At 45.2% G+C, this 14,017-nt stretch overlaps 2 protein-coding genes across 3 annotated transcripts in view; both read right to left on the bottom strand.

The window, feature by feature from the left end:
* The window catches only part of LOC310670292 (uncharacterized protein), a 197,115-nt gene that overhangs the window by 133,183 nt on the left and 49,915 nt on the right, over nt 1–14,017 (bottom strand). The gene's annotated exons all lie outside the window — the stretch shown is intronic.
* On the bottom strand, nt 2,318–13,542 carry LOC310670218 (uncharacterized protein). Its single transcript, XM_083425122.1, has 4 exons — nt 13,471–13,542; nt 11,154–11,866; nt 7,865–7,943; nt 2,318–5,991 (listed from the first exon to the last, which is right to left on the bottom strand). Exons 2-4 carry the CDS (start codon nt 11,856–11,858, stop codon nt 3,968–3,970), a joined length of 2,808 nt encoding a protein of 935 aa, XP_083281248.1. The 5' UTR covers nt 11,859–11,866; nt 13,471–13,542; the 3' UTR covers nt 2,318–3,967.

Genomic DNA, 14,017 nt, shown 5'->3' with positions numbered 1-14,017 from the left:
AGGGACACTCTGCCTATCTTCAAGGACCCTTCGCTTTGACAGACTGGCCCCCCGCCATGGCAAAGGTGGGCCAAAGACCAAAAGTTTAGTGAGGCCAGGTTGAAGTTAAGGCCGACCACAGAGGTGGAGGGACTGCATGCCTAACTGGGGCAGGAGGAATGGAATGGAGCATCCCTGAGGGAGAAGCGGAATGGAGTATCTTGGACGGCATGGCTGGCATTCTAAGAAGCACAGCACACTGCGATGTTTTCTTGCAGGGAGCCCCTGTCATTCCACAAAAATGGCATTTCTATTTATAATTCTCCTTAGGGACCAGGAGTGGCTTTCTCCTGACACAAAGGCAGCTAGCTCCACTTAAATGTAGGGGCTGCGCACTGCAGAACGTCTGGACACCATGGCAGCTCAGAGAGAACCTCCCTGTTCAGAGGTAAAGGGACCCCTGACCATTAGGTCCAGTCGTGGCCGACTCTGGGATTGCGGCGCTCATCTTGCTTTATTGGCCGAGGGAGCAGGCGTAAAGCTTTCGGGTCAGTGGCCAGCATAAATAAGCCTCTTGTGGCAAACCAGAGCTGCGCACAGAAACACCGTTTACCTTCCCGCCGGAGTGGTACCTATTTATCTACTTGACTTTGGCATGCTTTCGAACTGCTAGGTTGGCAGGAGCAGGGACTGAGCAACGGGAGCTCACCCCACCGCAGGGATTCGAACCGCTGACCTGATTGGCAAGTCCTAGGCTCTGTGGTTTAACCCACAACACCACCTGCGTCCCTCTGTTCAGAGGTACTATACCTTTAAGGGGCAAACATCAAGCATCAACTTGCTGTTTGCTAGAGGAATTGGATGGATTGGATCAGGGGTCAGCAACCTTTTCCACCGGGGGGGGGGGGGGCGGTCCACCATCCCTCAGACCATGTGGTGGGATGGACTATATTTTGGGGGGGGGAAATGAACGAATTCCTATGCCCCACAAATAACCCAGAGATGCATTTTAAATAAAACCACACATTCTACTCATGTAAAAACACGCTGATTCCCGGACCATCCGCAGGCCGGATTGAGAAGGCAATCTGGCTCACGGGCCTTAGGGTGCCCACCCCTGGATTGGATGCTAGTCTATATGAGATCCAGGAAAGTAACCGGACTTGGAACATTGTGTAGAGTTCTGGTCATCTTGCCTTAAAAAATATATATCGTGTAAAAGGCTCAGAAAACGACAATCAAAGTGATCGAGTGGGATGCAACAATGTGTGGAAGGTTACGTTTGGGATTTAGGACAAAAGGAAGTACTTTACACAGCAGTGTTAAAACTCTGAATCTTGCTGCCACAGGGAGCAGCAAAGGCCACTGATGTAAGAGGATTAGACAGATTAATGAAGGATAAAGCTGTCCAGTCAGAGGCAGTATGTGCCTTTGAAGAAGAGTCGGGTGGGAAATGAAGGCGAGGAGAACCCACATCACTGCATTATTTCGGAAGTTTATTTGGGATAATTGTCCACCTCGTATATCACACAAGTTGCCTCATCTGCAGAGGTGGCTCTGGGTTCTAGACATGTCAAAGAGAGAAAGCAGCTAGGCCACTTATTTCACAGCTTCCTTAACTGTGAACCCTGAAATTTGGGGTCCTGTTGGGATGTCTGGGTGTTAACTATGAACCCCTGTTGGATGTATCACCAGTTTGGGGCAGCAGCCCTACAAAATGCAGGGGTTCAGTTAACAAAGCTTTTGATCACAACAAGCAGAGCGATGTGCTCCTGCGAAATTGACTTTATGGGGTCACCCTGATTTGAAGATGTGGTTCTGTACACAGGATCAGCTGATGGGAAGAGGGAGAATTTTTTACAAATAGCCTTTACTGAGGGCAAGATGCTATTTACCAGTGGGCACTGAATGGCAATATTCTCCATTACAATACCTGTCGGTGTCCATTTATGGTCCCAGGCTACCTGAGAGATCGTATCTCCCTATATTGAACCTGCTCATGACCTATCGTGAGCCCCTTCCCAGCTCAGACAGTAGAGCATAAGAATCTCAGGGTCATGGGTTTGAGTCACACGTTGGGCAAAAGATCCGGGCTACTATCAGGGCAAACTATATTTTAATTGCAGGTTCTAAATGTGTTCTGCTGGATTTCAGCTTTTGTTCTTAACCAGTTTGCTTTTATTACATTATTGCATTTTATAATGCTTTTAAGCGTCGGAAGCTGCCTTGAATTCCACACGGGGAGAAAGGTAGGAGATGAAAACATTTAACGGTACTACTAAATTGCTGGGGGAGTGGGGGAGTAATTGGATCGTAACAAAACACCAGACAGAGTTGCTATTGTTTCTCAATATTTACTGGAAGCTTGTAAAGTAGGAGATCAACAACTTAAGGAGCAGAACAGACAAATAAAGAGTGCGTCAGAAAATGCATTTTACAAAGAATAAATTGTACTGGGGGAAACATATGCAGCGGCTGCAAAGCAGGTTAACTCCAATCAAAGTCACAGAAACACTAACTCTATGTACGCCAACCTTGTTTGGTAACTGATTTGAACATTTGGAGCACATATTATCAATGTATGTGTAAATTAAGATGGATGCACTGATGTTTATTGCGCTGTGCATGTGAGCTGACTATTTGGCCTCCTCCTTCACTCTCTCTTTTCTTTAACAAATTTGTATATAAAAAAGGGGTGTGAGTTTTTGGATCTAAAAGTTTTTTCTACTCTAACAGTTTGGTAGCCCATGTAAGTATTGGAAACTAGGTCCCTTAGGAAACTGGGTTCTTACACTGTGTAATTAGCATTTCCATATTAATTTCCATATTAGTGGGGGGGGAGGTGTCCCCAAAATGGAGAATTTGGTGTATATTATACCAGGAGTGCCTGATATTTTCTTTTTTTAATTGTTGGCCGGATTTTAATTGAACTCCATTATGAAGGTATTTATTATGGTAGGTATAGTTCCTTTCCCAATTGACGACAATTATCAGAGCTATAAAAAGAGAGGATGATAAAAGCACTGGGATGGATCAAGTGTCCACACATTCAGTTTTTCAATACAAAATTTAAAGGTACATTTTGGGAAAGGGTTCTCTAGTGGAGATAAATGAATTTGCTCTAATTTTGTTTAAAGGTATTTAGTTGCTTTTCCATATCAATCCATTGTTTTTTGTTGTCATCACTGCATCTGATAATTTTGAAAGGCCTTACAAATACTGTAGATAACTTTGGCTGTAAATCTTGATTCCCTCCCCACCCCCAACGTATAAATGAACTAAATAAATTCTGCCACAAGTTTAGCTACTGAAAGTTTTAGCTACTGAAATCAGTAGGCAGAACTTTAAATTGATATGAATTTGGGTCTAACAATTTTATGGCAGCTACTCTTCCTAGCCACACCATACTGGAAAAAAAATTTCCCCACCACTACTTAACATTTATTTAAAAAGGATTTTAAAAATCATTTTGAGACGTTTTTAGGGATAAACACTCCTATGACACTGTTGTTTATTGGAAGTGGTGTCAAATGAGTTACTTTTTTGTTGTTCTCTGGAAAGTCCAAAACATTGCTGATTTTTCAATAATTTGTTTAACCACATTGTTAGCATATAATCAAGGCGCCACCCCTAAGAATTCCCCTCTCATATTTTGATGGTTTGAAAATTACAAATTTGTTATCGAAAGCTTACTCTAAAGAGAGAAGACATTTTATGTTACTTTATATAACGGACTAAATTCAACGTTTGTGGATTGGGTCAGCGACCGACCTGTCCTTAATAAAACCTACCAGGTCTAAATGAATTACATTTTGGAACTATATTACAGTCTTTTTACCAAAAGGCTAGTAAACAAGCTGGCATTTTGTCTGGTTAAACTAAACAAATCGAAATGAGCCAGGAAATTTGGAAGTCAGCAATGGGGGTGGGAGGCCTTTTCTGTGGTGGCCCCCTCTGTTAAGTTGCTCAGACGCACTCTTGAGGGGGCCTACAATTCAGAGTGAGACGTCTTGTGCTTCTCAAGGCTGGCCCTGCAAAAAAAACTCTCCTCACATTCGGAGCATTTGTAAAACTTCTTTCCCATCCAGATTTTCTGGTGTCTTGCGAGGCGTGACACCCGATCAAAACCTTTCCCGCAGTCGGGGCATTTGTGCCTCTTCTCTCCCGTGTGGATTCTCTGGTGAATTGCGAGGTGCGATGCTCGACCAAAACATTTCCCGCAGTCGGAGCATTTGTGCTGCTTCTCTGTGTGGATTCTCTGGTGTCTCATGAGGTGCGACGCTCGGCCAAAACTTTTCCCGCAGTCGGCGCAGCTGTGGCGGCTCTTCTCGGTGTGGATCTCTTGACGTCTCGTTAGGTGTGACGTCTTGCTGGATGTTTGCCCATGCTCAGGTTGTGGGGAGGCCCCCCCTTGCACATCGGGGACCAATTTCATCCCCCCATGACAGTTTCTCCTATGGCAAGCGAGATATGAATTCCATCTGAAACACTTTCCACAATCGGAGCACTTAAAGGGTTTCTCTCCAGTGTGGACGCGCTGATGTCTTATTAGCTGCGATATCCACCTGCAATCTAGCCCACACTCGGGACACGGGCATGATTTCCCTTGTCCGCTAGATACTTTGTGCGAAAGGGGGACCACTCTCTGTCCCTGGTGAGCCTTCTGCCTATGACGGGAAAGAGATGAACCCCACATGAAACACTCCCCGCAATCGGTACACTGATAGGGTTTCTCTCCAGTGTGAATCCGCCGGTGTGCTTTTAGCACTGATGAGTGGGAGCATATTTTCCCGCACTCGGGGCACGGGTGACCTTTCTCCTGCCCAGCAGATACGTTGCTCTGGAGGGGGGAAGATTTCATTTCTTGATGCATCTCCTTTCTGTGACTGGCAAGACAGGAGCTCCGTGAGAAACACTCGCCACAGTCAGCGCATTTGTGGGTCTCCTCTCCAGTGCGGAGGCAGTGTCTTACGAGGTGCGAAGCCTTGCTGAACCTTCTTCCACACTCACAGCATCGGGAGGGTCGCGTGCTGGGTAGTTTTTTGAGAAGAGGGACCAGTCTCTTTCCCTGGTGAATCTGTTTTCTATGACTGTCAAGAGATGAGCTTCGGGTGAAGCCCATCCCACAATCAGCCCATTTATAAGGTTTCTCTCCAGCGTGAACAACTTGGTGTCTTATTAGGCGCGATGGCCTGTCAAACGTTTCCGCACACTCAGGGCACGGGTAGGATCTCCCTTGTCCACTAGATTCTTTTGGCAGGGGGAGGGTCAATTTCTTTCGCTGGCGACACACCTTCCCATGGCGGATATAACCTGACTGCCACATAAAACACTCTCCGCAATCCGTACACCGATAGGGTTTCTCTCCAGAGTGGAGGCGTTTATGTATTTTCAGCTGTGATGGCTTGAAGAATATTTTCCCGCACTCGGGGCACGTGTGGTATCCCTTCTGCCCACCAAAGACATTTTTCCGCAGGGTGGCAGATTTCATTTCCTGGTGCACCTCCTTTCTGTGGCTGTCAAGAGATGAGCTCTGCCAGAAACTCTCTCCACAATCTGTGCATTGATAGGGTTCCTCTCCAGTGTGGCCTCTTCCCATATTTTTAAGGGGCTTCTCAGCCGAATGCAGTGTCAGGTGTTTTCTCAGGTGCGTTGGGCAACTAAAGGTTTCCTCACAGTGGGAACATTTGTGCAGTTTTCTCCGAGTGTGCGAGGCCTTCTCACTTCTCTTGCCATTGATGGCTCCCTGGTAGATCACAGTTATACTTGCTTCCCTGTCAACCTTCTCGCAAAGAACGGATCTTTGCCCATCTTTCCTCAGGTAGATCACCTGCTGCCGTTCCGCTCTGCGACTATTCTCCAAGACGTCTCCCTCCTTCCAATACTGGGGACTGTTGTCCTTGGCTCTCTCTGCCGACACACCCCATGGCCCCCTCTCAGGTGGATGGTTCTCTTGCCCGTTCTCTTCAGGCAGATAAGTCTCGCTTCCATCTTCCTGCACTGTCCCAAGATCTGTTGAAATGACAAAGAAGTTCTCCTGTTAAGCGTTTACCTGGACCAAGAGAATGATGAAGGGCACGTTTTCTGTCTACCTACGTCTTGCCAGAAACAACAACAACAACAATAATAATAATAATAAATTATTATTTATACCCTGCCCATCTGGCTGGGCTTCTCCAGCCACTCTGGGCGGCTTCCAAAAAAAAAATTAAAAAATTAAAACACTGCAATACATCAAACATTAAAAGCTATCAGGGCTGCCTTCAGATGTCTTCTAAAAGTCTGGTAGTTGTTGTTCTCTTTGACATCTGGTGGGAGGGCGTTCCACAGGGCAGTTGCCACTACCGAGAAGGCCCTCTGCCTGGTTCCCTGTAACCTGGCTTCTCGCAGTGAGGGAACCGCCAGAAGGCCCTCAGTGCTGGACCTCAGCGTCCGGGCAGAATGATGGGGGTGGAGACGCTCCTTCAGGTATACTGGGCCAAGGCCGTTTAGGGCTTTAAAGGTCAGCACCAACACTTTGAATTGTGCTCGGAAACGTACTGGGAGCCAATGTAGGTAACAGTAATAATTACTAACTCTCATCTTTGTAGTTTTATCTACAGTCATACCTCTTGTTACGTTTGCTTCAGTTTAATCTTTTCAGGTTGCGTTCTGTGGTGACCTGGAAGTACCAGAAAGGGTTACTCCCGGTTTTTGCCACTCGCACATACACAGACGCTCAAAATGACGTCACGCACATGCGCAGAAGCGGCAAATCGCGACCCACGCAGACGCAGGTTGTGTTCTGCTCATGTTGTGAACGGGCCTCCGGAACAGATCCCATTCGCAACCAGAGGTACCACTGTATTTTGACTATTGGCCTTTGACAAATTTCACAGCTACGCTTTGATTCTATAAGGATTTTCTTCAAGCTTTGACCTGAATAGAAAGGTCAGATTGTTATTGTACTTTCTTTGCAACAGGGTGGATTTGATTTAAATCATTAGTCAGTAAGACTTAATTTAAATCTTTTTTTTCCTTCTTCTTTTTTTACAGAAAGACTCATTCTTGCTGGTATAATCTTAATATTTACAACCAGATGAAGGTTTCATTTTTGGAATAATAAATTTTCAGAGTAGTTTTTACAGTTATATCAAAAATTACAGATTTGGTTATACTATTAGAAATACATAGACAGATAATTATGAAATTATTGTGAGGTTTAATAAGTTAACTGTTTATATTTGGACAACTTTTCTGCTGTGCTTTATTGGAAGGAGAAAAACAACCATTTCCTTAACAACAATTTAAACAACTAAAGCAATAACATTATAGCATATGTATCCATGTTTGTTAACTGATGTGGTTAAACATTTTTTTTAAAAAACAAAACCTTAACACTGAGTTTTAGTACACACGAAACATTTAAAACAAATCATTTCCTGATGAATAGCCTTTGGACTATAATGTAACTTAAATAGAAAACTATCTTTAGAAAGATGTTTCCTCCAGAAGCATTTTATTTTAAAAATCTGATTTAAATTTTAAAATTATTTTTAAAATCATTGATTTTTATGCACCACTCTTTGCAATTTTATCTGTTTTGAATGTATTTTTACACTGGATCAAAACTGTATTTCATCTACTTAAGATATTTAGAAGTGTTTCAGATTTTTTAAAAAAGATTCTTACCCAACTTAGTTTGATTTTGTTGGCTGGTGGATAGCATTATCCAAGTTGTGCCGGCTAACCTCTGTAACCATTTCCTTCTATTTCTAACGATCAGGCTGAGCATGCCATTCCTTTGCAGCCAAAACAGCCACATACAAAGAGGGAAGCACCCACAGCCTTGTGGGGGAAAGCCCAAACGCTTGCAGAAATAAACTCTGGTTGAAGGAATTCTTACCAATGTCAGTGTCATCCTCCCATGATTCACTCTCTGTCTCCTGAAGATTCACAGATCCTTCCTCTGGGAGCGCAGCCACCTACAAGAATAATGCAAAACCCATCAGGCAGGGGGGTCGTGTCTTAACAGAACCATTCCCTTTGATCATTTAGCATCTATTAGAGATATCTTCACAGTATGGAAATGTAACATGGTTCATTTTCAGTGGAGGAAACTGAAATGTAAAAGTCGCTTAAATAAACCTGCTAAATCACCAATTTAGGATTTTTTCCTGGGGAATCCAGCGGAAGTTTTCTGGAAAATCTACATGACTTTTCTGTTTTGGCAGGCTGACATGTGATTTGGTTCCATCTTTTTCTGTTGTTGTTGTTGTACACCAGCTTTACATTTGTGTGTGTGATGCTGTTTTTAGATGTTTTAAACAGGTATTTTAATCTTACTGCTTTAACACTGCTGTGTTTGCTACCCTGAGCTCTTCTGGGAGGAAGTGCAGGCCGCAGGGTATAAACATTTGTGGAAATTGGAGTAAAAATGTATGAGATTTTTAAAAAGTCACCTCCAGTGATGTGGATTTGCCAGGAAAACATCTGCTGCCCTGTGGGTTCAATTTAGCAAATTTATTTAAGTTACCTTTAAATTTTAGCTTTCTTCACTAATCAAAAATACATCGGGGAGGTCCGCCCTCGCCACAATGAACAAATCCAATGTTCTCTGTCACAATCCTGTGAAGTAGCACAGGCTGCAAGAGAGCGAGACAGCAACTGAGCTAAACGGGAATTTGAACTCAGGTCTTCTCAGACCCACGCTAACCACACTGGCTCTCTGACATTTTTTTAAACTGACTGAATCATAAGCCGCGGAAGACATTCGGCTTCCACAAATACAGTCATGCCTCATGTTACGTTTGCTTCAGGTTGCATCCCGGGGCGACCCGGAAGTACCAGAAAGGGTTACTTCTGGGTTTCGCTGCTTGCGCATGCGCGCAAAATGATGTCACGTGCATGCGCAGAAGTGGCGAATCGCGACCCGCACAAACACGGGCTGCGTTCCTTTCTGGTTGCGAACGGGCCTCCGGAACAGATCCCGTTTGCAACCAGAGGTACCACTGTAGTTTGCAAACCGCAACACTCACTTCCAGGCTTGCGGTGTTTGGGAGCCAAAACGTTTGAGAACTGAGCTGTTCGAAAACCAAGGTGCGATTGTACAACAAAAGCTGTAGAGTGAAAGTGCCCATTCCCAGACCACCCTCCCCCCAAAATTCTGAGGGTGGTGGAGCTACCAAGAGGGCCTTCTCTCCTTATCTTAACACCCGGGGAGGTCTGTAGGAAAAGAGGTGGTCTTTCAAATATTTGAGACCCGAGTTATTTCTATCCCCTCCATGATATTCTTTATTAGTTTTTTAATTACCGTATTTTTCGCTCTATAAGACGCACCAGACCACAAGACGCACCTAGTTTTTGGAGGAGGAAAACAAGAAAAAAAATATTCTGAATCTCAGAAGCCAGAACAGCAAGAGGGATCGCTGTGCAGTGAAAGCAGCAATCCCTCTTGCTGTTCTGGCTTCTGGGATAGCTGTGCAGCCTGCATTCGCCCCATAAGACACACACACATTTCCCCTTACTTTTCAGGAGGGGAAAAGTGAGTCTTATAGAGCAAAAAATACGGTACATACTATATATACACATATTACATTTATACTTGCTCCTAAGAGCTGACTTCCCTCCTTCCTGCTTTTTTATATCGTCTCTAACTTTTTCGCATTGTCTTTACCCATTTTGTATATCGTTCTTCTTCTTCCATCTTTATCCATACAGTGTCTGTATACAAATAAATCTTTCTCTATGTACAAAACTTGTTGTCTGTCTATGTTCATTTACAAATACTGTTAATTACCTAGTTTACATTTTATGTTTTAGTTCATATTATCATTAATGTCCAATAAAATTTCTTTTTATTTCCCCATTATGAGGTTTATTTCCACAGTACTGGCTTCACTATTTCACCTTATCCTATATATATGCCATAATTTTTTCCCATTCTTTTTGAAATGTTTCATCACCCTGCTGTTGAATTTTCCCCATTTGGCTATTTCTGCATATTCCATGACCTTGTACTGCCACTCTTCTACTGTTGGCATTTGTTGCTGTTTCCACACCTGAGCCAGCAGTAACCTTGCTGCCGCCGCTGCATATAAAAACAATTTCTGGTCCTTCTTATCAATGTCCTCTCCCACCATTCCCAACAAGAATGCCTCTGGTTTTTCCAAAAATGTATACCAAAATCTCTTCTTTAATTCATTTTAGACACTTTCCCAATAGGTTTTCACCTTGTCGCATGACCACCACATGTGAAAGAAGCTACCTTCTTTCACCCCACACTTCCAGCAATTCTTTTCTCCTGTTTTATACATCTTTGTCAATTTAATTGTTGTGTGGTACCATCTAGGGGGACGCGGGTGGCACTGTGGGTAAAAGCCTCAGCGCCTAGGGCTTGCCGATCGAAAGGTCGGCGGTTCGAATCCCCGCGACGGGGTGAGCTCCCGTTGCTCGGTCCCTGCTCCTGCCAACCTAGCAGTTCGAAAGCACCTCAAAGTGCAAGTAGATAAATAGGGACCGCTTTATAGCGGGAAGGTAAACGGCGTTTCCGTGTGCGGCTCTGGCTCGCCAGAGCAGCGATGTCACGCTGGCCACGTGACCCGGAAGTGTCTTCGGACAGCGCTGGCCCTTGGCCTCTTTGAGTGAGATGGGCGCACAACCCTAGAGTCTATCAAGACTGGCCCGTACGGGCAGGGGTACCTTACCATCTAGGGGGACGCGGGTGGCACTGTGGGTAAAAGCCTCAGCGCCTAGGGCTTGCCGATCGAAAGGTCGGCAGTTCGAATCCCCGCGGCGGGGTGAGCTCCCGTTGTTCGGTCCCAGCGCCTGCCAACCTAGCAGTTCGAAAGCACTCCCGGGTGCAAGTAGATATATAGGGACCGCTTACTAGCGGGAAGGTAAACGGCGTTTCCGTGTGCGGCTCTGGCTCGCCAGAGCAGCGATGTCACAGTGTCTATGGACAGCACTGGCCCCCGGCCTCTTGAGTGAGATGGGCGCACAACCCTAGAGTCTGTCAAGACTGGCCCGTACGGGCAGGGGTACCTTTACCTTTACCACCTATACATCATTTTTAACAGATTTTCTTTTAACAAGACCCGAGTTATTTCCAAGCGCTATGGAAATGGTCCACTTGGGAGTTAAGGCCCGTTTTAAAGGCAGAGACCGATTTTGTCCTTGATTCAGCTCTCTCTTACCTGCTCTTCTCTTCTCTCGGGCACCAGGTGCCTGATCAGGAAATCCTCGGCCAGGGACACGGCATGGGTGCTGCTCTCGAGGCAGTGCTCCTTCATCCAGCTCTGCATCTCTGGCGGCAGGACAGCCAGGAACTGCTCCAGGATCAGCAGCTCCAGAATCTCCTCCTTGGAGTGCCTCTCGACTTTCAGCCACCGGTAGCAAAGCTCCTGCAGCCGGGCGTAGGCGCCTCTGGGCCCTTCGGCCTCCTGGTAGCTGAAACACCGGAAGTGCTGGCGGTGCTTCTCCCTGCTCATGGTGTCTCCTTGCAAAATGGCGGCCTTTACCTTCCCATAATCCTCTCTGTCTGGGCCCTCCAGGCTTTTAAAGGCCTGCTCGGCTTCGCCACCCAGTGCAGGCAGGAGCCGGGCTGCCCACTCTTCCTTGGGCCACCGGAAGGCTTCAGCCACTTGCTCGAAGGAGGCTAGGAACGTCGGAGCATCGTCCCAAGGGGTGGGTTCCTGCGGGGCTCCCGAGGGAGGAAGCTCCACTGTATTCAAGTACTGTTGCCACTGTGTTTCCCATATCTGGGTTGAATTCTCCTGAGGTTCCTCCTTCACATTAAGCCAATCTCCAGAGCTTCCAGGGGAATACATTGCTTCAAAAGACTGACTTCCTCCTCCATCATCCATCATCGGCTTGCAATCCGCACCCTCTTGTTCAACCATCGTTGGATCTAAGAAAATAAACACAGCAGCACCAATGAGATCCATCCACCGTCTCGAATCCCAAAGTGGCGTTTCAGATGCCACAGCGAAGGCAACACCAGTGTCAGAAACTCAAGATATATAAGCTAGGTGTCAAGTGGCTCCTCAAACGAAGGTTACAGTGGTTGTCACTTGAGTTTTTTTAGGTTTTTTAAAACATTTCGTTCCAATAGATGTACAGTGGTACCTCCGTAACGTAATTTTGGGTTGCGAACGCAGCAAACACCTCCGGGTTTTGCTGCGCATGCATCCGCAAAAACACTCTGCACACTGTGTGCATGCGCAGAATCACTCTATTGCGCCGCACACGTGTGCAGAAGCAGCACCTCTGGATACGGACTTTTCAGGGTAAGTACGGACCCCCAGGGCGAATTAAGTTCGTATCCAGAGGGTGCACTGTATTTATTTGTAAACAGCAGATCAACAACTCAGCATGGCAGTTAGAACTTGCTATTTGGGTAAAACTAAAGTTTCAACTAGATGCCACTAAACTTTGTTGTCTTTTAAAAATAGTTTTTATTGAATTTTACATTTTTATCAATGACATATTCTTATATAAAAAAGAAAATAATAATAATACATTGTTTAAATATTTTTGTGTTTGAGTATCATAGGCAAGTAACAAAATTTTAGCGGAGATTAAATGTTTGCTTTCACAGGGACTGAAAATTCTAAACACATAGCCCCACTGAACTCAACCAGATTAATTCAATTAATAATAATAATAATAAAAACTGCCAAGTAAAGACTGAATTGTAGATACAGGAATCTGCCAAGGAATCTTTTTTTGAGTGGGGGTGTGTGCTTTTAGAGCAGCCCCCACACCAACTGAACACCCTCCAGATAGACATGACTAACTTAATGGGCCCACCCTGAGTAGGACTTACTATGATTTATTATTAGCTGCCCTCCACACCAAGGTCACAGGACAGGTTACAACAATTACAACAGAACGGAAAAAAACAGTTTAAAATAAGTTAAAAGTCACAGAGAGAAGAGACTTTTAAAATCCACATGCCAGGATACAAGCTAACATTAACGTGGAACACTTCCCAGCTCCTTTGGGAAATGAAAAACACGACATCCCAAATCTAGCACCAATCGATTTAGGAAACCAAAAAATGGAATCCTTTTAGGATCAGTTTAGGAATGGAGGCGATCTCCCCAGTCGATATTGGGGGGGGGGGGCATTCCCACAAACCCAACAAAGTTTCTAAATTTCGAGCCCAATTCTCTACATGTCCGCTCAGAGGCCCCACGAAATTCAATGGGGGCTTATTCCCAGAGAAGCGGGTAAAGGATTACAACCTGCAACCCTGCAGGCGCTTACTTGGGAAGGATCCCCATTGAATCCCACGGGGCCTTACTTCCGGGTAAAAACGTGGCAGCAATCCTAAGCAGCCTCTCTAGGGAGCCAGCGCCGTTGAATTCAGAGGGGCTTTGCTGGCACACAGGACCAGACGCCTGCTCCCCTCTCTCTTATTCTTATTATTGCCAGAAATCCTTATTTTTATTGCTGTTATTAATTAATATTCTTGTTATTACGGAACTATCCTCTCAGCAACTCACCTACCTGGTCGCAACCGCTCTTCCCGCGCTCTGCAACGGGCGATATCGCTCCCGGAAATGGATCTCAACGCTCTGACCCGGCGAAAAACCGGAAACCGGAAACGTGAGCAACCCTTACTCCCCAACTCTATGACCTTTATGGTTTTGGGCCACTCTAGGACTCTCCTGAGACCATGGAATCTGCAGAGTCTTGCACCAGCTGGGCTTTTTTAGGGTGGCATTTTGGGGAAGCTGATTGCAAGTGGCCAGCTTTTTTTCTCCCATCTCTGTCTGTAAAGCAGCAAATCGCCTTTTTCTCTCTCTTCCTGGTTGTTTCTGTTTCCTTTTTCAATCTTACTTATGTATTTCTTTCTAGAGTCTTGTGGAACTGAACAGTCAGAGGGTCATTATTTATAGCATGAGCTTTTTTTTTTTTTTTTGACGAGTGAGGATAGTGGGACTGAGAGCTTGTGCCAGGGGGAAATAGATGAGACAGTATTCTGAATTTGCTGCGAGAGAGAACATGACACCCCTCTGGAAATTGTTTTTCTTTTATCTTTGATTATTTGCAT

Source organism: Podarcis tiliguerta (assembly GCF_965153285.1).
Source record: "Podarcis tiliguerta genome assembly, chromosome: 2".
NCBI lineage: Eukaryota > Metazoa > Chordata > Lepidosauria > Squamata > Lacertidae > Podarcis > Podarcis tiliguerta.
Note: the sequence above shows the minus strand (reverse complement) of the source record. Positions and strands in the feature narration are given on the sequence as shown.

Bases quoted from the DNA above. Each gene is read 5' to 3' on its own strand.
- LOC310670218 (XM_083425122.1), bottom strand. From the start codon at position 11,858: ATGGTTGAACAAGAGGGTGCGGATTGCAAGCCGATGATGGATGATGGA. The intron at 7,944-11,153 runs GTAAGAGAGAGC...TTATTCTTGTAG, and splicing joins CCGAGAGAAGAGAAGAGCAG to GTGGCTGCGCTCCCAGAGGA. The intron at 5,992-7,864 runs GTAAGAATTCCT...TCATTTCAACAG, and splicing joins GGAGGATGACACTGACATTG to ATCTTGGGACAGTGCAGGAA.